Source organism: Galeopterus variegatus, unplaced genomic scaffold (genome assembly GCF_000696425.1).
Source record: "Galeopterus variegatus unplaced genomic scaffold, G_variegatus-3.0.2 Scaffold18, whole genome shotgun sequence".
NCBI lineage: Eukaryota > Metazoa > Chordata > Mammalia > Dermoptera > Cynocephalidae > Galeopterus > Galeopterus variegatus.
Window position 1 is genome coordinate 1,233,508 of NW_007726129.1, and position 24,610 is coordinate 1,258,117.

The window sequence follows — 24,610 nt, forward strand, 5'->3', positions numbered from 1 at the left end:
CTCCCCCAACTCCCCAGCACAGCCTGGAGAAGGGCATGGGTTCAGACAAACAATTTTATACTAAAATCAGGGTTAGCAACACTGGAGCACTTAGGCTGTCCATGGTGGTCCTAGCTTGCAGGTTCTGGCTCTCGAGGCCCCATGCGCCTGATGTCAGCCACCTGAAGCCGTTCCAATGCAGTGCAGAGCCATGTCAGAATGCCCTGTTCCTTCTCATCACCCTCCTCTGGCAGTTCTGACATGGGGAGCTGGAAGGCCTGGCTCATATAGGTGCTCAGAGTCTGCTTGTCCATGCTCGGATCGATGTTCATCAGGGCCCCACGCAACTTGGGTAGGGTCACTTCATCACGGCTGTCCCAAAAGAAAAGAGAGACAGGCCTTAACCCCAGATTCCAAGGTGCCCTCCTTTCTGTCAGGCTTGAACAGTATATATTGCCCAGTAGCTTGCTTAGTGCACAGGAAGATGCAGGGGCTTGAGGTGCCACCTTTTGGCCCAGCCTGTGGGACTCACCTACGGATGAATGCATCAGAGGGCCCCAGGGTCACTCACAGTTCCAGGCCCAGCTCCTGCTTTATCTCCTGTAAGTACTCATCCTTCTCACTCATGTACTGTTCCCACAGCTTTTGCACAAAGGGCTCACTCTGGCCCTCCTTGTCCTAGGAGGGGCCACAGGGCAGGGTGAAGGCACATTGGCTAGGGTCCAGCCAAGGCTAGGGCAGGGGCTGGGTGAGTTCCCAGACCCATCACCTACCTCCGTAAACAACGAACGGTAGTTGAGCAAGTCTGCATTGCTGCTGTCAGGATGCCAGCCACCTGCCTCCATCAACTCCTGAATTTGCTCCTCTTTCTTCAGAGGGAAGGTACTCCTGAGGATAGTGCTGCAGGGAGACATGAGGACCAACAGGCCTGGCTGAGGCCTGCCCAGCCATCCCCACTAGTGTTTAAAAGGCTAGTGAGTGTTGAGTTTGTGGCTATTCCCACCAGGTTCCCTTTTTCCCTGCAGACCCTCAGGAGTTTGGGGTGGCCTGGACTGGCCTCTCACCTGAACTGCTCCATGTTTAGTAGCCCCTCGTTCTGACTGTCAGCATTTGTCATCTCCTTCAGCAGCTGGGCTACTGTCTCCGTCTGGTTGACATACACACTCTCCTTCCTCTAAGAGAGGGAAGCATTCACTAACTTGCTGCTTTGTGGAGTGGTGGCAACAGAGCTGGGCTACACTGGAGAGAAAGACCCTTCTCTTTTCCCAAGGGCCCAAGCTCACCTTTCCCATCAAGACTGCATAAAACTGACTCATGACCTCATTGGAACGGAAGAGCTTGATATTTTCAAAAATGGTGTAAGCCCAGGCTATTGCATCACTGGGCCCAAAGCGACGCTCCAGGAAATTAAAGAAGAAATCTGGGAACTTCTCCTTCTGCAGGTTGGGGAGAATGCATGGTCAGCCTGCCCTAGGGTCAGTTGGCCCACCTCCCTGATAGCATTTTGAGGGGGGCCACCTGGAGAACTCGATCTGAAGGCCACACTGGGCCAATGTGGCTAGTGAGATCTGACCTGCTCCTCCGCAAGACGTTCCTTCCAGGCATCCTTGAGGAGGTTTACCACATCCTTCTTGGTTGGCTTCTTGTTCTCCACAAGGCCATCATACCGAAGGAAAGGGGGGATGGCTTCGCCATAGCCCTAGAATGGAGGGTTGTCAGCTTATCTCTGGGCCCATCTATTGCCCTACCTGTAAGCAAGGAACAGCCCCAGATGGTTCCTCCAGAATCTCAAGTCTCCTCAGCAGCAAGATGTTGGTGTTCTTTTTTTTTTTTTTTTCATAAAGATGACCGGTAAGGGGATCTCAACCCTTGGCTTGGTGTTGTCAGCACCACGCTCAGCCAGTGAGCAAACCGGCCATCCCTATATAGGATCCGAACCCGTGGCCTTGGTGTTATCAGCACCGCGCTCTACCAAGTGAGCCACGGGCCGGCCTAAGATGTTGGTGTTCTGACTCTGGCCCAAACCTCCCTCCCAGGGACTCCCTACCAGACCAGGGAAGAAGTCTTTCTCCCGGAGCAGCCCCTCGCCAATCTCCTCCAGAAGCACATCCACCAGCTCGTCACTGTTCTTGCCCTTGGCCAGCATTTGCCAGCGCTCTGGGCCCCCGGCCACCACATCTGGTGGGGAGAGGGAACTGGAGTCCAGATCATGCACTTCAGCAGGTCCTGGGGCCGCAGTGGCCATTATTACCTTCACACTTGGTCCAGTCAGGCCGAGGTGTGGAGGTGCGCTGAATCTCCTGCAGCTCAGAAAAGAACTGGTCCCGTTCCTTCAGTGTGTTCATGTGCAACTGCAGCAGAATCTCATGCTCCTTGCGGACCTCTTCATAGTCAGCTTTCAGGCTGTCCAACTGTGGGCAAGGTGATTGGTCCTACCTACCCACCGGCATGACCCTGCCTGGCCCTGCTTGGCCCTGCCTGCCCATCAAGCACCTGCTCCTGAAGGTCCTTATTGGTCTTCTCCTGCATTTCAAAGTCCCTCCTGGGTACCACATCTCCAAAGTTGGCCTTCATGGTGTTGAGTTCCATCTGTGTACGGGTCAGGTCTTGCCGGGTCATCTTCAGAGCCAGTGTTAACTTCACGGGGTCCTCCCCCCAGATGCCTGCCAGGAGAACCACCAGCCCATGTCACCCTGGCTCTGGGGCTTGTAACCCAGGGCTGGGTTAGTGTACCCCTTGGGGGATGCTTAAGGTCCTTCTGCCCTCCCTGCTTGTGATTCCCTGGATCTTGGCCACAGTGCCACCAGCCTAGTGTTTCAGGCTTAAGTAGAGAAGCCCAGGACATGGGGTACTAGGCCTGTCCAGCCCACAGGAAGTCTAGGCTGCCTCAGCTGCCAACAATGTTCCTACTTAAACAAAGATCCTACGACTTTTTTATTTTTCCTAAAAGATGACCAGTAAAGGGATCTTAACCCTTGACTTGGTGTTGTCATCATCACGCTCTCCCAAGTGAGCTAACCGTCCATCCCTATATAGGAATCCGAACCCGTGGCCTTGATGTTATCAACACCACACTCTCCCAAGTGAGCCATGGGCTGGCCCTGATCCTACGACTTTCAATCTCAAACAATGATCCTATGACTTTTAAGCTCAGAAGATTCAAAGCCCCACGTGGTGGCAGGGACATCTCCCATCATGAATGGGCATGAAATACTGAATGAATGGGGGTGAGAGGCGAGTGCCAGACTCCTCTCCAGTACCTCAAAGTAGGAGAGAAACCCAACTCAGGCTTACCTGGGGACTGGGCTAGTGACATGTCCTCCCGCTGGTACCGTAGCTCATTCAGGTCTGCAATGAGGATCTTACGGGCATCTCGCTCACTGAGGTAGTGCAGGTACTCTTGAGCCAAGTTCTTCCTCAGTTTGGTTACCTGTTGGGAAGGTGGCTATGTGGTCAGGGTCTGCCTCTGGACCCCTGTGTGTAGCTAGTCACCACAGGGGATGGGCTGGGTGCTGGTGGCCCATTAGGGCTTAGAAGAAGGAGACTGGCCATTCCTGAGACTCCAGCAAGGTGCCCGTGCCACCTCCTGTGGAGAAAGTCTGTGCTGAGCCAAGCAGGCAGGTCGAGGATGGAGGTAACAGGGAGTCTGGGGGAGGTGGTGGCTCCAAGGCCTTAAGGTCACCCCTGTGGCAGGCAGGGCAGGAATTCAGGGGCTTGGTCACCACACCACTTCTATTCACCTCACTCTGCAATGAGATCTTCTCCTCATTCTTTTTGTCAATGAGTTTTAGCAAATTCATCTTCTCTTTCTTGAGCATGGAGATTTCGTATCTCTCCTCAGCCCTCATGGCCAGGATCCTCTCGTTGCAGTCCTCATTCACAGTGATAAGCTTGGCCTTCAGGGGCTCCAGAGCCCGAATCTTCTCCCTTTGGTGGGCTAAGCAGGGATGGGTGGGAGAGTCCCTTTGGGGCCATGGAGAACAAACATCCGGAGACACAGATCCTAATGTCATGGGTGAGTAGCTACGTCATTTGCAAACTCCAGAAATCTATGCATGCCTCATTCAAAGTCATGGCCCCTGCTTCAGGCCTTCCTGTGTTTGCTTTTAAGCCAGGGGCAGAGTTGAGATGAGGACCAGGGTCTTTCGTATGGCCTTTCCCCTACAGCCTTTAGTCCTGCACCTGCATCATGATCTGCACCTCCTGAACCTGGTGGGGGGAGCCTCCTCACTTCCCAGAGATACTTGCTCTCCCCTCGGGTTCACTCTTTTTCCTATAGATATTGCCCCTCCAAGCTTCTCCAGGATGGGAGGTGGTCAGGTGCCCTATCACAGAACAGTGTACACAAAAAAGTTCGAGCAGGGATTGGTGACCTCAAGGCCCAGTTAGTAGCTGCCCCAGCCCTGCTGTGGAGCTCCAAAAGGTCAGAATAGGATCTTCTGTGCTCCTTCTAGGCTGGGCCCAGGAAAGGAGCTGCATTCTTACCGAGCATCACCTCATATGCATTCTTGATGGAGGATAGCAATGGCTTGTATGTTTTGAAGTCCTCTATGAAGAACTCAAAGATCTCTCTGTAAGGCTAGCAAGAAAAGGGGACCTGTCACCTCCTGACCTATAGCTGCCACCTCAGTGGAGTCCTATGTTTTTCTTTACTGAGCTTAAAAGTATTCCAGCATGAGGCTGCCAGGTGGCCCATATTCAAGTAAATGCCCAGTGTACCACTTGGGTCTCTTACAGTGCCACAGGGCTGGGGGACAATTCTCTGAAGGCCTCTTGTGGTACTGTCTCTGAGGCCTGCTGGACCACAGTGAGCCAGACTTCCCACTCCATGCCTGAGCCCCCTCTCTGGCTCTTCAGGCAGGCAGCCTCTTGCCTTCCAGACTCTGCCTCAGTTGGCCTCTCACCTGCATCCCTTCCCCATCTGTTAGAGCAGGAGGAGACTGAAGATTCTAGCCTTGCTTTCTGACTCCAAGTGCGGCTGTGGTCTCCTGTCCCACTTGGACATACAGGAGATTTTTGGAGGCAGCATTGCTTACTGGAAGGAGTACAGGCTCTGGAATCAGCCCCAAGTTTGAATCCCAGCCTCACTCTCTGAGCTTCTGCTTCATTGTAGGTGAGGTACCTTTTGCTTGTGAGAGTGTGTGTAAGGCCCCAGCCCAGGGCCTGGCATGCAGCCAGCACTTAGTAAATGCTTCAGTCAGTGAATAAGTCAGAAGTCAGGGATTCCCTGTCATCATCCCTATTGGAGCAAAGATTTGGTGATTCTCTTCCTGATATGTATCAGAATCTGAGTTGCATCTAGTTCTCTCTCTCTATGCATCTGGGCTAGTTCATCAAACCTGGGGCTGTTGCCACTGGGCTGGTGGACACTGTATGACCCCTGCTCACCCAACTGCCAGGACTGAGGCTCCATTCACTGGTGTCCAAGGACCCAAACTGGGCACTGAGGATCCCAAAGCTGAAGGGACTGGACAAAGCATCCAGTCCACCTGACTCAGGTGAGGAAACTCAAGCCTCAGGAGAGTTTTGGCTCCACACTTCAGCCTTGCCTGCTGCTCACTGGCTCTGTCACTGGCTTTTGACATGCTTCTCTTCAGGGATGGAGACCCAGAAGAGTTGGGAGAGGCCAGTCTCTTCTGAAGGTCTGAAGTGCTCAGTCCTGGTAGGTGAGGTTTCTTCCCACACTTATTCTGTCTCTGACCTGCAGCCTCAGCTCCTGGGTAGAATCCGTGCCCATGTCCAGCAGAAGAAGCTCCTTGCGTAAATAATTCTCTAGCTGCTCCAGGTACCTGGGCTTGGTGGTGCTGAAGGACTGCTGCTGCCAGCTACTGCAGAGGATGGTGGGTTGAGATGTGATGAGCATGCTACGGGGCCCTTGCACCCTCACTCAGGGGCAGCACATACCCCTGCCCTGTCTCCCAGCCCAATGCCCAATCTACACCAGCCCACCCACGATCAGGTGGACCCTGGCTTACCTTGTTCGGTTCCGGTAGTCACATGAACAAGGCTTTCGATTTTGCAGAATGGTCTGGCCACTGGTATATGTGGGCCATGGGGATAGGTGGCTGCCCATGGGGAACTGAAAGAGCTGCAGGGAGAGACAGGTGGGGTTACCATGCAACATTGCTCCCCTTCCTAATGTTCTTTTCTATTCCTCCTTCCCCACTCCTGATGTTCTGTCGGGTTTTTTTTTTTTTTTTTTTTTTGGTTTATTGGCAGCTGACCAGTACAGGGGTCTGAACCCTTGACCTTGGCGTTATGAGCACCATGCTTTCCTAAGTCAGCTAACTGGCCAGCCCTCATTCCTGATGTTTTCAACAAACATCTCTTAATATGGTTCATAATTAAGACTGTGAGTTCCTGAGTTAGAGAGAGCTTGGGTTAAATCCTAGATCTCCCTTATTAGCTGTGTGACCACAGGCTTAACTTCTCTGAGCTTCAGTCTCCACATCTGTAAAATGGGGATGATGGTAGTCTCCATCACACTATTGATGTGAGGATGCAATAAGAAAGCATAGTGTGTGATTTGCTAGGAACTCAGTAAAGGTGAGCTTTTCTCTTCTGTGGGTATGTCAGTGAATATTGAATATTGAAAACAGATGTGAGCACCAGGAAGGACCCAGCCCTTGCACCCACAGCACAATCCAGCTAAAGAGACAAAGATAAAGGAGGGCAGGCCCAGCCTCAAGCTGGTACTGATGAACAGCTGGAACTATAACTATAGAGATGCAGCCTGTGAGCTGTGGACCCTGGGAAGAGAGTGGGCTGTAACCCCCAGGAGAGAGAGAGATAGGTGAGGATTCCCTGGCAATGGGGTCTCATTTTGAATCTTGAGCAGGGGTAAGTGTATGTGGTAGGAAGTAGTATGTATGGACTTGTTTTTTTAACCTTTCACATACTCATAGTATGAAGAAAAAATATGACCCTCTGATCCAGTGCAGCCTACTTCTAGGGTTTCATCCATTTGGTCTCTCATTTGTTCATCAAACATTTCTGGGTCCATAGTCCATCCCAGTCCCTGCTGGATTCTAGGGTCATGAGGGAAGCTGAGGGTAGGATGAGTGTGGGGTGACAAATGAATTGATAATTATAAGTTAACATGTAGTGACAAGCCAATGCACATTACTGGAGGATAGGGGGGCCCTGACAGGAGGGGACCCAGGAAGGTTTGTCATCTCAGAGGAGGAGGTAATAATGTCAGTGATGTTCAGTAAAGCTCAAATGAGTGCATGGGAGGAGCTGAAGTCACTCTGGGTGGGGGGGGGGGGGGGGGGGGGGCATGCAAAGACTACCAACACCTCAGGAACAGCAGTTTTAAGGAGCTATGAACAGAGGCCAATGCCCAAGGAGAACAGGCCAACTGAGGCTGAGGCCAAGGTCTGGGGCAAGGAGTCTGGTAGCTAATGCAAAGGGAGACAGATGGACTAGCAGCTTCACACATGAGGGCAGTCCTCAAAGCCTTACTTATGACTGTGGGAAAATTAGAAAACTCCTAGGTGTCTAATAACAGAAGATTGTGACATAGCCATGAGATATTTACAAAGAGGCTTAAAGTGGAAATATACTAATGATATAGTTCTAAGGGTTAAGTAAAGCCTGAAATTAGGGAATAAGCACATAAAATAAAATGGAAGACCAGTAAAGATGGAGGAAATAATCCAAAAGGCTATCAGCAATTATTATTCTCTAGTGATAGGATCATGGGTGATTATTTTTGTATAATTGTGCATTTTTCAAAATTTTCTGCAATGAGCATAAATCACCTTCAAATTTTAAAGAATCTTGCATTACTTGAAAAGCCCCATCTGTGGCCCTGAGCCCAGCCTCCAGTTTCTTCTGGGATGGAGAGGCCAGGCCTCCCTCCCATGCCCCATATATCCAGGTTCTAGGATACATTCCAGGCTAATGGTAATTGGTTCCTGATGCTCCCAGTGTGGAAAACTCCACTGTCTCCTTGGACTCTCTTTGCATGGCCCTTTCTACTGCATTTAGTTAGTTCTGTACATGTTTTGTCTCAATCTTGGGATCATTCGTTTGTTCCTGAAATATTTATGGAAAGTACATAAGTTAGCTTTGTTGCTAGGTCCCAGGGAGGACTCCAGTCTCTTGAGGAGATGCTGGGTTGACCTATCTCTGCATCTCCAGAAGCGATGGCATTATACTGTACACTCTTCACAGTCTTAAGTAGCACTCAGTAAATATTATAGAATAAATATATGAGGAAGCACAATAATTTAGCATGGGTGAAAGTCATACTAAAAACTAAAGCAGTTCTGGGGCCGGCCCGGTGGCACACTCGGTAGAGTGCGGCACTTGGGAGCGTGGCGGCACTCCCACCGAGGGTTCGGATCCCATATAGAGACCGGTCAGCTCACTGGCTGAGCACAGTGCGGGCGTGACACCGAGGGTTGTGATCCCATTGCTGGTCGCGGTGCGGGCGCGACGCCGAGGGTTGCGATCCCGCTACCGGTCACGAAAAAAGACAAAAAGGAAAAAAAAAAAAAAAAACTAAAGCAGTTCTCATTGGGTATATGTGTTTGCACATGCCCTATCCTGACTACTCACCCTTGAGATCTCAGGGGTCCTCCCTGACACCCTTCCCAGGCCAGTCCCCCCTGAACTTTCCAATCATAATATCCCCATCTTCTCTCATCAACAGAGACCGTGTCTGTCTTGTTTATCACTGCATCTCCAGTGCCTGCCATATAGTAGGTGTCAACAAATATTTGTTGAATAAATGAAAACATAGGGGAAAAAGATGAAACAGAATTGTAGTAAAGAGTTTAAAGCCCTCCTATAAGGATAAGCTACATCAAGCAGAGAAAGGTGAAAGACGCTAATGCCAGGGGTAATATAATTGATAATGACAGATGAACAGAATTATAACATGCATTAAATGGAAATAAAGAACTACCTTTTAACATAAACAAAAAATAATCATATTGACAGGACACAGATAAGGTCTTAACACATTTTTAAACCAGAAACTATATACCTTGCATTTGGTGGTATTACATAATGAAAATAGAAACTGACGATATAAATATACCTCTAAAATACATAACCATTTAGAAACTTAAAAATAAGTTCATATTTCTCCCTGATCTACTTATTACTTAAATTATAACATGTTATAGAAAAGAATGTTAAAATAACTTGTTCAAAATGTTTGGAACATAGTTCGAGCAGCACTCACAAACCATTTATTTTATTTTTCTATTTTTTGCAGCTGGTTGGTACAGGGATCCTAATTGGTGACCTTGGTGTTATAAGGCTGCTCTCTAACCAACTGAGCTAACCAACCAGCCAAGGCATTTATTTTAATTGCTTAAAATACTTTCATTATTAGGAAAGAAAGCCTTAAGGAAGGATACCTCTGGTCGTTGCTTGAAAAGGAAAAGAACTATCAATTAAAAAAAGAATCAGGAAACAAATGTATAAATAGACATTCAGGAAAAATGGGAAAAGTCAAACAAAAATCAGGGGCTGGCTGGCTAGCTCAGCTGGTTAGCATGGGTTGTTGTATCACCAGGGTCAAGGGTTCAGATTCCAGTACTGGTCGGCCACCAAAAAATAATAAAATAAAATAAAATCTAGCTAGAACACTTTTTTTTGAAAGACTATCAAAATTGATGTGATTTTTATAAAGGAGCAAAATAACCTTGGTAGACAACTTGGGAAGTTGTCACAGCAGTACCTAACCCTGGTAAGTTAACAAGTGTTTCAGACTTTCAGAAGTCCAGCCCTCATGTTCTGTCTGCTGTTTCTGCCGGGAGAAAACATGGTCACCCTACTCGGACGTCCGAGGCGAGTGGAAACTGGAGAACCAGCAGCCGGGACCACGTCTGGGCCGGGTATTAACAGGTGGGGAAGGCCTCCACCGGCGGGTGGCTGGAACACTGTGTTCCCGGGCGCTCCGGGCTCTCCGCTTCCCCCTGCCGGTGAAAATGGGAAGGCGGCCCCGAGGGACGGCGGGAGAGAATAACGACCCCTGGCGGTTGAGACCGGCATCTCCGTTGCTGCGGAGGAGAAGGAGACAAAGAACCTGGCCCCAGGTCCACGCAGTAGGTGGCAGCTGAGGGGGGAGGGGAAGGGGTCAGAGCTCCTCCGAAGTCTTCGGGTTTTGGGGGCTGCGCTGGCCTCCGCGAAGAGTCCGTACTGTCCCCCTTCCCTTCCCTGGAGTCAGGTCCCCGTGTTGGGAATCCCCAGCCTCACAGTGTGTGGCCCATGTATTCCCAAATCTTCCACAAGGGACACACTCACGCAAGGAAAACCACCACACAGTCCACAGTTCTCCACTGCGAGCTGGAAATATAAGTTTGTTCAAATGTGTTTCTCTGTGACATTTGGAAAATGGCTGTTTGCTGATTAAATAATAACAATCCTATGATCATATTAATAAAAGTCCAAGAGTATTTAACAAGACAACATTCATTTTTATAAAAAAAACTTTAAAGAACAGGAATGGGGGAGGAACCCAGAGCTGACAACACAATGGAGAAACATCCCTTCACTCCTGCCTTCACTCATAAGCATTTATGGAGCTCTCAGCTTGTGTCAACCACTCAAGCACCCTCTCAGACCCTAGGGCCATAAAGACAAAAAGAAACAGTCACAGCCCTAAAGGACCTTGGCAGATCTGGTGTGCCCATCCCAGCACCTAGCACAGTGCCTGGACCATGGCAGGCTGGATGAAGGAATGAGGTCCACTCCAGAATGATGAGCTGCAGGGACAGGGTGTCCCTGGGCAGAGGCTGATATTAACCTAGGGAGGTCTGGGAAGGCTTTTCAGATGAGAAGCAGCCAGCATGCACAAATTTCCTCCCCAAAGCCTGGCGGGTCTGGCATCTGTGAGCATGCTTCCCTGACTGGGAAGAAGCCACTCTGGTGGGCATGTTTCAGGTGGGTGGTGCTTTTAGGTTGCAGAGAAGGAGACAGATAGGGTCCAGGGGCTGACATTTGGGGCTCCAAAAGGACATTGTCACTAACCAGCGTCTTCTGCTTCTGAGAGAGCTTGCGTTTCTGGTTGCTCTTGGCTTCTGAGAGAAAGGAGTCATCCATGGTCACTGAAAGCCGTGGGTGTGTTCTACACAGAGAAGGGGAAGCTGGTGGTGGGTAACAGTGCCCAGACTGGGGAGAACCCCCCCCATCCAAGATCCACAAGGCATGGCCTTCTTTCCCCCCAGAGCCAGACTCCGGGTCTTCCCAGCATTGCCTCCGGATTCTCAGAAATGCTTCCAAGCAATACCCTGGCCCTGGGACCAAACCATTTTCCTACAGTCCCAGAAACCTCCTTCTCACTGCCAGAGTCTCACCAGCTCCTGCAGCAGCAGGACACACTCACCATGAACCCAGAAAACCCTGCGGGCCTACACTTTCATTCACGGTATTAGGTATGGCTGTGATAATGGATGATGGTTTCATGTGCATAACTCTGGCACACTCTGAGAGTGTGATACCAAAGGCAGGTGCTGTAGGACAAGAAGCACAGGGTCTGGGGTCCAGTCCAGGAACTGGGGTGTGAGTCTGGCTGTAAGTGGAGGCTTACATCCAGGGGTGGACATCTGGGATTCCAACAGGATCTCCCTTGGGCGATTCAGCCTAGTTTCCTTATAAAGAAATGGAGACAATTCTTGTTTTGCCTATCTCATAGAATTGTTGTGATGTTTATAAAAGGGTGAAAGAGATACGCAAAATAGCAAAATAACGTTTAAACTGTAAGGAGCGGGCCAGCCCGTGGCTCACTCTGGAGAGTGTGGTACTGATAACACCAAGGCCACGGGTTTGGATCCTTAATTAAAAAACAAAAAAAAAAACTATAAGGAGCTGCACAGATGTTAATTACGATAACAGGTTGGGTGGATTTTTATTTTTTATTTTTTAAAGATGACCGGTTGGGCCGAGCCTGTGGCGCACTCGGGAGAGTGTGGCGCTGGGGGCGCAGCAGCGCTCCCGCTGCGGGTTCGGATCCTATATAGGGATGGCCAGTGTGCTCACAGCGCTCACTGGCTGAGCGCGGTGTGGCCGGTCTAAAAAAAAAGGACAAAATAAAAAAAAAGATGACCAGTAAGGGGATCTTAACCCTTGACTTGGCGTTGTCAGCACCACGCTCACCCAGTGAGCTAATCAGCCATCCCTATATGGGATCCGAACCTGTGGCCTTGGTGTTATCAACACCACACTCTCCCGAGTGAGCCACAGGCCGGCCCCGAGAAAAGTGGATTCTAAGGAGGTCTCTAACGCCCAAGCCTCTTGGGAGAGCCATTCTTGCTCAAGCTAGGAAAGTATTTGGGGGTCAACAGGGAGGGCTACGTGTGGGCAGGCAAGCCCAGGTGGAACAAAAGGAGGAAGCAATCCATGGGTGAGGGTGTGTGGTTTATGCTGTCAGATAGACTTGTCTGATCATTCCCCTTGCTAGCTGGTGACCTTGGGCTCTACTTAACCTCTCTGAACCTCAGTGTCTTTGTCCATAAAAATGGAACTAGGAACACCCAAATTCCAGGGAAGTTGAGAGCACTAACATAAACCCAGCCGGGAAAACCTGCCTGTAGGGTTCCTCAGTCCTACTCCACAAAGCAGTAACACATCAAATCCTAGTCCTCTATTGTCGCTCAACACTGAACAAGTTTGAGCAAAACATGTGGAATAAGCAGCCAGTGTGGAGAAGAAAGGGGGTCTGCCCAGACGTGCGTGGGTTTGACAGTCTCAGAGAGCAACATTATACAGCAGTTCAACCCCATCTGCTCTCTGGATTAAATCAATACCTTCCTATCAAGAACAATCAATTTTCCAAACTCTGTTCTTTCTCATGCTGGAACCACCACAAAACGCAAGGTAAGCAAGAAAACTGTGGGGAACTCTACAAATCCCGAGTAGTTGCCAAATGGAAAAGTTCAGCAGGCAACAGATGTTTTAGTTTTGAATGTCAAAGGAGACACTAGCAAAAAAATAGACTTAAAAAAAATAAAACAAAACAATGAGATACCTGGTAGAGCCTCTACACTTACCCAAAAAGCTTAGGATGCTTCCTTAGCATTATATTAAATATTTTCTGCCAATCCTCAGAGGAAATGGGTAACATTTATATTTCTACCTCAAAAGTAGAGAAAACTCAAATTATTTAACTGAAAGCAGGCAGTAGTTTGTCAGGGGTGTATCCTGTTATTGAGTGGATTCAAGCTGCTGAGTTCCATCCACCAACCTATTGTGCCAGGAATATGAGCGTGAAAGGAGAAAAGCCCATAGGGGAGGAGAAACCTACCCCAAGGAAATGCATAATTCAAAGGTCTTTGTAGAGGGTCCTGCTGACATGTTCTACAGTGCTAAGGTCTGTCCTCTCTATCATCCTGGCCCTGTTCTAAGGGGAGCTAGAGGAGGACATTCACACTGTGTCTCTAACAGAAACAGTGAACCTGGTGTAATGTATATCACTAAATACTGGTGCATGAAGAATATGGTGAATGAATGATGTTTTGTACTGCCACCAAATTCAGCTTCAGCAGTTACATTGTGCTGTCTTCTTAAACTGGATTGAGATTCTCTTTCTGAGTCTGTTTCATATCCCTTTCACAGATCACTTCAGTTTCCTAAATTATTCTTGTGCTGGGTAACAACTCTATTTCTCAAGCCTGATGCCTGGTTGTTGCAGACTTATTTTAGCTCTGGATAAAATAATCAAATTGGCATTTCCTGTTCTAGGGGACTTTTGGAGGCAGCAGACTCTGAAGGATTAAAATTTAGGTGAGATCAGGTTTTCTTTGCATTGGGAATAAGTAGAAGGGGGAAAAACTACATCATTCAACACTTTTTTTTTTTTTTTTTTTTTAAAGATGACCGGTAAGGGGATCTCACCCCTTGGCTTGGTGTTGTCTGCACCACGCTCAGCCAGTGAGCTAAACCGGCCATCCATATATAGGATCCGAACCCGGGGCCTTGGTGTTATCAGCACCGCACTCTACCGAGTGAGCCACGGGCCGGCCCCATTCAACACTTATTGAATGCCTATTACTTACAAGGGCTGTGGTAAGAGCTTCACATGCATCTATCTAAATGTTCCCAACAATGTGAGATGGGCTGTATCATTCCCATGTTTGAAATGTAGAAATTAAAGTCTGGAACTTTAAGGGCCTTCTTCTGAGGTCCCAAAGCTAGAAAGGTATTTAGCCAAATAAATTTTTTTAATCCATATATGTGGTTTTCCTGGCCAATGAAGCTTGTCATATTTTGCAGTGCCCACAGGCTGCACTTCCAAATAAAGGCAGGAGCCACCCTGAAGCTGTGGGATGTGCCTGGGTTGCTTACAGTCAGCCAGCAATTCAACAAGCACCTTTTCTCCCCCTGACAAGCAGTTTTGTCATAAACTCAAACAGTGGGTGAAGAGGCAGTTTATCTCTGTGGCTAAGAGCTCAAATTCGGGAGTCTGACATACTGGGTTAAAATCTTAACTCCATCACTTATAAACATGTGTAAAGCAGATTAACTCTCCAGGCTTCTATTTCATTTGTAAAATGGTGATGTTACTACCTCATGGAGTCGTTGTGAGGGTTAAATGTGGAATGTAAAGCACTTGGCACATAATGTGTTCTATACAAGCTGGCTGTTACTACTGATGATAAAGTGCGCCTATCTTTTTTGATGGGGGGAGGGCGGGTGGCCGGTACAGGGATCGAACCCTAGACCTTGGTGTTATCAGCACCACGCTCTAATCAACTGAGATAACCGGCCAGCCCATGTCTTTTTGCTAGCACGGAACGTCCTCAGTGTGCTGAGTCAGCCCAGATTCTAATTGTTTCTGCCCCACTGATTCTTTGGGAGTGGAGCCCCAGGCCCATGGACAAGAGGCCAGCAGGAGGGGCAGAGGTAGGATCAGGTGCCATCTCCATCTCTGGAAGTACTCAAGCCCTCCTCTCCTCCCTCACCCCGGCCAGCGCCTACCTCGACGTGGACGAGAAGCTGGAGCACCGCGGCTGCTGGGAGGCCATGACCCCCGGGCAGGCTGGCAGCCAGCACCAGCGGCCGGAAGAGCCGTAGTAGTGTACAGCCCGTCGCCATGGCGACTGTGCCCCAGCTACCCCGTGGTGGGGGCGGGGTCAAGGTTGCGCCACGCCCCCGAGCCCAGTGCCGGGGGCTGGGAGCAAGGCCAAGTATCAAAGGTGGACTCGGACCTAGGAGCTGAGTGCCCTGAGAGTAGGTCACTACACGGATTTGACCCTAGCTACCAGAACTGAGACAAGAGGATAAACAGAGGCCATGGGGGAGGGAGGCGAGCCGAGAGGCCAGAACCGCTTTGCCGGTGGGAATTGTAGTTCTCGGTGTCCCAAAGTCTCGGTTGTTCAGACTGATAGCTGGGCAGGTTTGTACTACATTTCCCAAAGTTCCCTACGATCCTGAGTTGGTCCGCTTCTGGGGAGCTCTGCATTGTGGGATATGGAGTTCAAAATGTGGCGAGGTGTGGCAGTGTCCAAAGAGAGGTGTCGGACCTGGACTCGGTTTCCCTGCGGCCCTGGGAGACTCGCGGGCCATTGGCTGAGCGGGGCGGATCTTGGTCCCTCTCCTCCCCGCCCCCAGTGACACAATAGCAGCTCCCTCCAAGATGGCGGCAGCGACGGCGGACCCGGGAGCTGGGAGCCCACAGGCTGGAGGTTCCTCTGGCGGGGGCGCTGGGGGCGGGCTACCGTCCCCCGGGGACCAAGAGCTGAGCCGGCGCTTGCAGCGCCTCTACCCCGCTGTCAACCAGCACGAGACGCCGCTGCCGCGCTCCTGGAGCCCCAAGGACAAGTACAGCTACATTGGCCTCTCCCAGGGCAACCTCCGCGTCCACTACAAAGGTATCCGCCCGTTTGGTCACTGGGAGACAAGGCCAGAGCGTCTGCGTGGCGGCCGTGTTGCCCGGCCCCTGCCCCATCACGTCCCTTTCCTTGCCAGGGTGCTCCGGGCTAGGCCTTAGATCCTGCGAGGTGTCCAGAGTGGTGGGGCTGACCAGGCCGAGGGTTGACTACCTGCTCTGCTCTGACCTGAGACACCTGATGTCAAGAGAACTGTAACAGGTGTCCAAACCCAGTGCTGGGCTGGACCTTCCATTCCGGGCCTCCCTGCTTGTCCTGGGCTGGCTCCAACTCCAGCTTGGCCCTTCACCACTGCTTAGATTCCAAGGATTTGAAAAAAGAGGTGGTCACATCCTCACCATTAGCCAGAGGCGCATGGGCTTGCCCATCTGTCAGGCCTCCCAGACTGGGCCACAGGTGCTGTGCTAAAGTTGGGTGGGGGTGGGGGGCTGTCTTCCGGGTCCTCCTCCTTCTTCCCCTGGTCTCCCAGGTGCGCTTCCTGGATTCTGGAGAGTGCCAGCGGCTGTCGGGTATCTCTCACATGCACCCACATTGCCCGTACTCTTGTTTTGATTGCATGGTGGACAGTGTCTCAGGCAGGACTGCTGTTCTCAGGAGGAGTTGAGCCAAAGGTGGGAGGTCTGTGTGTTTACTCAGTTGCCTAATTATTCCTCGTGTAAGGACTTCCTCTGGCCACAGAGGGTAAAATTGTTATGGAGCAGAGAAGAATGAGGCTTCCATTTGCATTTCCTTTTGCTGAAATTTCTTCCTTGCTCTCTCTTATTAGGTCATGGCAAAAATCACAAAGATGCAGCCTCAGTGCGTGCCACCCACCCCATACCTGCTGCTTGTGGCATTTATTACTTTGAGGTGAAGATTGTCAGCAAAGGAAGAGATGGGTAAGCCCCTCATTACCAGCCTCCTTCCCCCAACACTGAGCTGTTCCTCTGGTCAGAGTTTGAGGTCTCCTGGTTTACATTTGTAACTGGTGTGAATTGCTGAGCCACATTGGTCTTGGCTGCCTCTGTTCCCTGACATAGGCATGGCCAGTGTAAGCAGTAGGCCTTGATGGCAAGTAGGTTCATTGGGGGTGAAGCAGGTGACTTTTTTTTAGTGATGATATGATTATATACTTTGCAGATCAGAGAACAAGTAACAAATTAACATTAACAATTTAGTGTCTAGAATGGGGTTTCCCCCACTAGTGTGTGGTGTTTGTGACTTCCCTCCTTTCACACTCTTGCTGCATTCAAGATTTCTTTTTATAGCATTTAGTCATATAGAGGCCCCAGTAAGCTTCAAAGGGATTGTAGAGTCTTTGCATTGTGCAGCATTTATCAAAGCTGTGGGACCAGTGGTCTGTCATCTCAGGGTAAACAGCATGCACATGGTGAGACTCAGGTGACTCTGCTGCTCATAAACTTGTTTTCCAGTCCAGGGATTTGAACACCAGTTGGACCAGCTTTAGGAAGTCCTCATTAAAGTCAGCATTAGGGAGACTCCCTATTTTAGGGTGATCTAAACAGACACAGGAAATCAGAGAGGAGGTTTTTAATTTTTCTTAATCTTCTTTCCCCAGTCTTTTTCTAGTGATTATGACAAAGCAGGTGTTTAAGTTATGAAATAACATGATTGCAACTGCCTTGGAAAGGTTTTCATCATCAGACCTTAGGTTTAGTGTAGGAAGTCTGCTAACTCCACCAGTGATCTTTGTGCCAACCCAGAGTGTGTGTTCCTGAGTGTTCAGAATACTTCCTGTCTCCTAGGGACTGTCCCCCTTGTGGTTCATGCAAAATGCCTGGCCAAGAGCTTGTGCTGGGGGCAAGACTGCTAAGAGTAAGAGCCTTGTCTGTTTCCCTAGTGATGTCATAACTTGCCTGCCTGGGAGGGCTCTGTGGTCTTGGGTAGATCTTGGGACTTAGTCCTCTCATCTGCACTGCAAGGAGCTAGGCCAGCATCTAAGCTGCCTTGAATACCAGAATTCTATGATTCTGAAATTCTGATCATGGGAAGCTATTACATCTTTCACTTCTATCTCCATCTAGTGCATTTACAGATAGGAAACTTATTTATTGGAAGCCTTTAAAGCTCTTATTTTCTGGGGCCGGCCCGGTGGCGCACTCGGTAGAGTGCAGCGCTTGGGAGTGTGGCGGCGCTCCTGCCGAGGGTTCGGATCCCATATAGAGACCGGTCCGCTCACTGGTTGAGCGCGGTACCGGCGCGACACCGAGGGTTGCGATTCCGTTACTGGTCACGAAAAAAAGACAAAAAGGAAAAAAAAAAAAGAGAAACCAAAGTCCATTTCCTTAGCCTGACTTTCAAGGTCACTCGTCACTTAGCCTTTGGCCAGTGTTCCTCCGACACCTGCCACCAGCCCACTGACACCGAGGGTTGCGATTCCGTTACTGGTCACGAAAAAAAGACAAAAAGGAAAAAAAAAAAGCTCTTATTTTCCCTTTCCACCGTCTGATAGAAGTGCATATACTTAATGTGCTTGAACTAGTGTTAATGAGAATGGCATCTTAAAACGAACATCTCAAAAATAGTTATAATGTTGACTAAAATGTTGTTGCTGGAGTCTCATCTTGTCAAAGAAAGTGAGGGGCATTTCTTAAACTTGCAGAGAGAAAAATGGATTGTTTTCTCTATAGTCCTTTTATTATAGATTACAGCTGAGCTAGTGAGCAAAGAACTTTTCAGAAGAGGAGTGTTTATGTATTTATTTATTTTTGTGTTGAAGACCACTTTAATAGTCTACAAATTGATGCAATTTTATAGAAGGGGAGGGTTTAAACTTAGAGACCTGGATTCCTTCAACTGGCTTTATTATTTTTTTTTTTTGAGTGGCTGGCTGGTTACAGGGATCGAACCTTGGACCTCACTTGGCTTATAATATTTCAGTTTTAAGTGAATCTTGTTGGAAAAGGCCTGGTGTCATGTTAGATTGCCTTATTGTAGGTATTGCCTGCAAGCCTAAAAAAGGTGGACATCTTTTCTCGGCTTCCTTTTCTAGCATTTTTACATGTGATAGATATAGTTGTTGAGCTAATCTGAAAAGCTTGGTTTTGAAAAGGTACCAGGTGATATATGCTCTAGTGGCCTGCTCCAATTGACCACAATCAGATGGTGAGTGTGTGAGTGTACCCTCGTGGTCTCTTTATGGAATCCCTGAAAACCTTCTCATGGCTGGGATATAGCCAGATGTTGGTATGGGCTAAGCGTGTTTTTGAGGGGGCTGAGGGCAGTTACAGGGGAGGCAGACATTGATCGGCTTGTTTCCGTCCATGTTGGAGGTATATTTCTGACCCCATTAACCGGTGCTGTAGCTTTCCTGTGTTTTCTAGTTTGACCCTCATAGCAGCTCTGGAAAGTGGCTGGAGCAAATGATGATGTACCCGTTTTGTAGGTGAGCCCTGAGTCCCTGGGATGTTTGCACAGTGGAGCAGCCTAACTTGTCAGATGTCCTCGCCTGATCCCAGACACATGTGTCCATGCTGCTGCCGCCTTCCCCATCAGGGCTGCTACTGCATTCCTTCCCTGCATAGAGTGAAGAGTGAAGGAATGACCTGTTGGATTCTTACAGGATTGCAGTGTTAGAGGACAGAGCTGAAAGGCGCTTAGTACTGAGTGGGGTCAGAGAAGTGTGGCAGGCTCTAGGCTGGGCTTGATGGATTTACTGTTCCATTGAATCTGTAAACTTGTTTTCTGTAGGTTTGAGATCATCTCCTTTGTAAGAGGTGTTTATGAACTCAGTTGTTAGTGTCATTGTTCTCCAGAAAGGCCTTTGTTCTGATGATATCTTTTGTAGAAGAACACACTAAGGTGGTCTAATCAGAAAGGTTTCATTTCAAGGGTTCATAGATACTTATTCATACCTATTATGTGCCAGGCCCTATGGTAGGTGCAGGGAGAACAGAAGTAAAGCCAGCACAGGCCAGCCTTGTCCTCAGGAAGCCTGTGTCCCGCTCAGTAAAGAGTGGACTGAAAAGCTCTCTGTAAGAGGAGGCAGAGCCTGGGCATGGTTGTGAGGGATGAGTAGGATTTTCCCAGCAGGCAAGACCTGTTGGATGTATGAGTCTGATTGGTAACTAGCTTGACATCAGGGTGCTGGGCTTTCAGGGCACTCCCCAAATATGAGAGCGATGGAGGAGGGGCTGTGTTTGAGCTAAGATCCTGGCACAGACTGATGGGCTTCAGCTGCATTTTGCCAAGTCACCAGGGCTGGGAGCAGGTCTGGTGGGGAGAGGAGAAGACATCAGAGCTCTGCCAGTGGTGCCAGGAGATAAGGGGCATCCAGGTTGATCTTTCCAGGAAGCCAAGGAGGCCCTGAAACTGAGGGTCTCTTAAAGGAGAATAGCTTCCTCAGGCAGAGTTTGTAGACCTGTGGGAGTCCCTGGCTCTTAGTGATGACACATTGAGGGTGTGGCTGGCCAGGCTGACAGATGCTCCAGTGTGACCCTCAAAATAGACTGTAACATCATCCCAGTGGCGGAGGCCTCCTGACATGTGATGGGTGGCTCTACCCAAGAACAGCAAGCCTGGGCTAGAGCACTGGATGGGGTGGAGAGGGGTGTGGGTGTTCTCGTCTGTAACTGAGCAGGGGTCTGTGGCCATAGCCGGTTTTCGCTTGCTCCTGCAGCTGATTTTCTTTGGCCAGGCAGCAATGTACTCATCCATTCTACATACCAGGACACAGCACCCATTGTTTTGTCCCAAGCCTGGGCCCCAGGAGCACAGGCATGAGGCCTGTCTAGAGAGGAGACAGATATGCTCATGTACATGACCTCACAGGGTCAGTCCACAATGTGTGCATATGGACGGGTGGCCCAGAGGAGAGACTTCCTTCTGTACCTCAGAGTTTGGGGAAAATTTCATAGAAGAGGTGATGATGCTGAATCTGGAAAGAGGAGTTAGAGTGTTCTAGGTGGACAAAGTGAGAAGCAGATACTTCAGGCAGAAGAAACAGTGCATAAGAAGATGTGGAGTACAGAGAATGAGGTAGGCAGGGGCCAGATCGAAAGTACCTTGTGTGCTGTGGCCAAGGAGCATGGGCTTTATCCTGAGGGCAGCAGCAGTGTGTGGGGACTCTGAATCTACCATGCTTTTGAGAGTGGATAGGGAAGAAGAGTCTCTGATTGTCTGGTTCAGTCAGGCTCCTCTGGCTGAGAGTCCTGTTTAGTTTGGGACAGTAGCTTCTGGTCCTTGGCTGCAGCCATGGTTTTCTCATGGCAGTTGTCTTTTCCATCTCTTGGCTGGCCTTTCCCCTGTATGGTGAGATGCTGGGGTGGGATGTTGAAAACTGGTAGTCAGGGAGGCTTCTTGGAGGTGAAAGGACTCTTGTTCTGGAGTTCTCTGATACTATGGTTTGCCAGCTCCCATCCAAAAGACACCACCTTTCTTTATTTATTTTCTATTTTTAAAATTTTGATGTTCATCTCCATAATACAATCATCCTATGTTTTATGCCCAAGCACCTCTCTCTCTTTCTCACGAGTCACAATCACCCAAAATGATTTTCCATGGAGACTCAGAGCGATGCTCAGTGACCCAGAGCAGCCGCATTCCTGCTCTGGAGAGCCAACTGAGCCTAGGCCCTTCCAGCCTAGATCCTGTGACTGGCCCCTCACCCTGAGTCTCACCATTCCAGTCTTTGTGCATCATACAGTGCTGTTAAGAAGTGTGGTGCTCATTGTGGACCTGGGGAAGGCCTTGTCCTGCCTGCCCTGAGAAGTAGGTACAGTCCGTGCCCAAGGCAGGTACAGGCAGTGGTTGTGCCCTGTTCTCCCTGACTGTCCTGCTGGAGCTGATGGCCTCACAGGCAGATGCTGAGCTTTGGGCTGCATCCCTCCCCAGGTAACACATTGTGCTGTTTCTGAAGACATGGAATACTTGGGTTCTGGAGCACTAGCCGTGTTTTTTTTTTAACTGTAAAAGAATGCATAGGATCTTTCAACACCTGACACAGTATACATTTTAAAAATAGACAGCAGGGGCTGGCTGGTTAGTTCAGTTGGTTAGAGCACAGCCTTGTAACACCAAGGTCAAGGGTTTGAATCCCCGGGCCGGCCCGTGGCTCACTCGGGAGAGTGCGGTGCTGGTAACACCAAGGCCATGGGTTCGGATCCTATATAGGGATGGCCAGTTAGCTCACTGGGTGAGCGTGGTGCTGACAACACCAAGTCAAGGGTTGAGATCCCCTTACCGGTCATCTTTAAAAAAAAAATAAAAAGGGTTTGAATCCCTGAACTGGCCAGCCACCAAAAGAAAAGGAAAAAAATAGCAGAGGGACAGAGAGATGGAGGTTTAAACAAAATCACATTTATTGCCATTACGTACATTGTATAAATAGAGGCAAGTGAAGAAAATAGAAACCATTCCAGATATTTCAAGCAAAAAAGGGTTCAGTACATAGATGCTTAAGAAATGGTTAGGACTTAAGTTTCCATGTAATGGTGGGCTAGGTTGCTTAAATAAGATCCCTGGCTGAAAATAATGAAAAATGCCAGATAAACATTACAAACCAGCAAACTCAAAGCCAATTTCTGGATGGACACCTATAACTAGAGAGTTAAGGGTAATGTCTAAGTATCTAAGGATATTTGTCATGTCCACACACAGCTGTGCTCTAGCTCTGTAATTAGGGCCAGAGAGGTAGAGGTTAGGGCCCAGAGCCAGATGTAGGGTCTGGTGGGAACCCTCTCACGTTAAGCTGGAGCACCAAATGGCTACACCCTCTGGTTAAGGGCAGTGCATTTGGTTTTTTGAATGTGGCAGGCTCTGGAAAGTCAAAGTTTGGTACTTGAGACTCTGTCAGCCCTTTAGGGAAGGAGCACAGAATGCAGGGTATGTGAGTAACCTGCCTAGGGCTTCCTCTTCCTGTCTGGTGGGCTCTCTGGGCTTTGATAGTTCTGGTGGCAGTGGGTATACAAGAGTCTCCTGACCCATGCTCAAAACCGCCTTTCTCCATGGGAGCACATTCTGACTCAATGCCCCTTTGCCTCATGGTCTTTTTTTGCTTGAATAGTGCTGGGGCCTGGTCCATTCATCTCTGTAATGCTCCTTCTCTCAGTGGGTCCGTTCTTTCTGTATTGCCCGTACAGAATTGGGCTCAGTGGGTGACAGCATGGCTTTCTGGCTGAGGGACAGAGTGGGGTTATGATTGCTGGAGGATCAGCTTGCACATAGTAGCCAGTGTCATGATGGACTATGGCTTTTAGCAGGCCCATCAGACTATCAAATAAAATCCCTGTTGTTGAATGTTAGCCCCCATTTCAGACCTAAATGTCTGTTGGTGTTTTCCTAAACTGTCTCCCTGGGACCATTTTGTAACCACAGTACCAGATATCCCCTCTGTTGTAGAAGCTGTTGATTTCTTTATCTGGAGCAGATTCTGATAGGAACAAGATTGCCAGCCCCGAGTGTGGCTAAGGTATTACATGTCAAAATAAAACTCAGGTGAGATTCCAGGAGCTCCTTCAAAGTCTCGAGTAGGGGGAAGCAGTGACTGGCCCTTTCAGCTGACAGTGTGGGCAGCAGAGCTGGTACCTTCTCACAGCCCTCAAGAGCCATCTCAGCCTTGAGGCTGAGGACCTTATCTCTTCTCTCCTTTTCCTCACTCCCTATCAGAGCTCTGTGGGTCTGGAGACATCCCATTGAGATGGAGCTTAAATTTAAAAAGTTTGAGTCCCATAGTCATTGGTTCATGTATGTATCAGTTATTAAAAGTGCCAAGGGGCTTGCCAGCCCATAAAATCAACCTTCCCTCTAAGAAGAAATTGATAGAAAGTAAAAAAGAGCTGGGTGATGTTCTTTACTTTTGTCATTTGTTCTGTGCTAGCAGTGAGGGACTTCTTCTGACCCTGACATGAGGCCAGAATACTCTGATGCTTTTTGTTGACCTCTGTGCCAGAACCCTACTTGTGTCACCAGGAGAAGCCAGATGAGGCTCATGTTGGCATGCAGATGGGGTTGTTTTTGGTGACTTTTCATGCACATGTATGGGGGATAAAATATATATAACATAAAATGTGCTGTTATATCCATTTTAAGTGTACAATTTAGTGGTATTAATAACATTCACGATGTTATGCAACTGTCATCACTATGTATTTTCTTTCTTTCTTTCTTTCTTTCTTTTTTTAAATGATCGGTAAGGGGATCTTAACCCTTGACTTGGTGTTGTCAGCTCTCCCAAGTTAACTAACCGGCCATCCCTATATAAGGATCGGAAACCGCGGCCTTGGTGTTATCAGCACCGCACTCTCCCAAGTGAGCCAGAGGCCGGCCCCTATCACTAAGTATTTTCAAAACTTCCATCACCTCAAACAGACACTCTGTACCAATTAAGCAGTAACTCTCCATTCCTCCCTCCTTTCAGTCCCTGGTAACCTCTAATCTACTTTCTGTCTCTATGAATTCTCCTATTCTAGATAGTTTATATAAGTGGAATCCTACCATATTTGTTTTTTTGTGTCTGACTTATTTCACATAGCATAATGTTTTAAGTTTATCCATGTTGTGGATTGTATCAGAACTTCATTCCTTTTTATGGCTGAATAATCCACTATATGTATATATACCATATTTTGCTTTTCCATTCATCTGTTGATGGACATTTGGGTTATTTCCACCTTTTGGGTATTGTGAAAAATGCTGCAGTAAACATTGGTATGCATACTTGAGTCCCTTTTTTCAATTCCTATGACTGTACACCTAAGAATGGAATTGCTGGGTATTAAAGTAATTCCATGTTTAACTTCTTGAGGAATCACCAAACTGTTTTCCACAGTGGCTGTACCATTTTACAT

At 48.7% G+C, this 24,610-nt stretch overlaps 2 protein-coding genes across 5 annotated transcripts in view; one reads left to right on the plus strand and one right to left on the minus strand.

Annotated features, from left to right (window-relative positions):
* Nucleotides 1-36: 36 nt before the first annotated feature.
* Nucleotides 37-15,228, minus strand: TSNAXIP1 (translin-associated factor X interacting protein 1). Of its 4 annotated transcripts, XM_008567446.1 has the most exons (16): nt 14,914-14,991; nt 10,969-11,065; nt 5,955-6,067; nt 5,681-5,807; nt 4,465-4,558; nt 3,720-3,916; nt 3,274-3,409; nt 2,473-2,642; nt 2,231-2,390; nt 2,027-2,157; nt 1,553-1,678; nt 1,263-1,415; nt 1,044-1,153; nt 753-879; nt 551-657; nt 37-351 (listed from the first exon to the last, which is right to left on the minus strand). In XM_008567446.1, exons 1-16 carry the CDS (start codon nt 14,958-14,960, stop codon nt 111-113), a joined length of 2,136 nt encoding a protein of 711 aa, XP_008565668.1. In that variant the 5' UTR covers nt 14,961-14,991; the 3' UTR covers nt 37-110. The 4 variants fall into 4 exon arrangements, with proteins under 4 accessions (XP_008565668.1, XP_008565676.1, XP_008565684.1 ...); XM_008567454.1 differs by lacking the exons at nt 4,465-4,558; nt 5,955-6,067 and having other exon boundaries at nt 2,231-2,642; nt 14,914-15,228; XM_008567462.1 differs by lacking the exons at nt 4,465-4,558; nt 5,681-5,807; nt 5,955-6,067 and having other exon boundaries at nt 2,231-2,642; nt 14,914-15,228.
* Nucleotides 15,229-15,571: 343 nt separating this feature from the next.
* Nucleotides 15,572-24,610, plus strand: part of RANBP10 (RAN binding protein 10) — a 60,044-nt gene continuing 51,005 nt past the window's right edge. Inside the window, exons 1-2 of the mRNA XM_008567478.1 lie at nt 15,572-15,806; nt 16,591-16,702. Of these exons, the coding sequence (XP_008565700.1) occupies nt 15,572-15,806; nt 16,591-16,702 (347 nt within the window). The remainder of the gene's footprint in view (nt 15,807-16,590; nt 16,703-24,610) is intronic.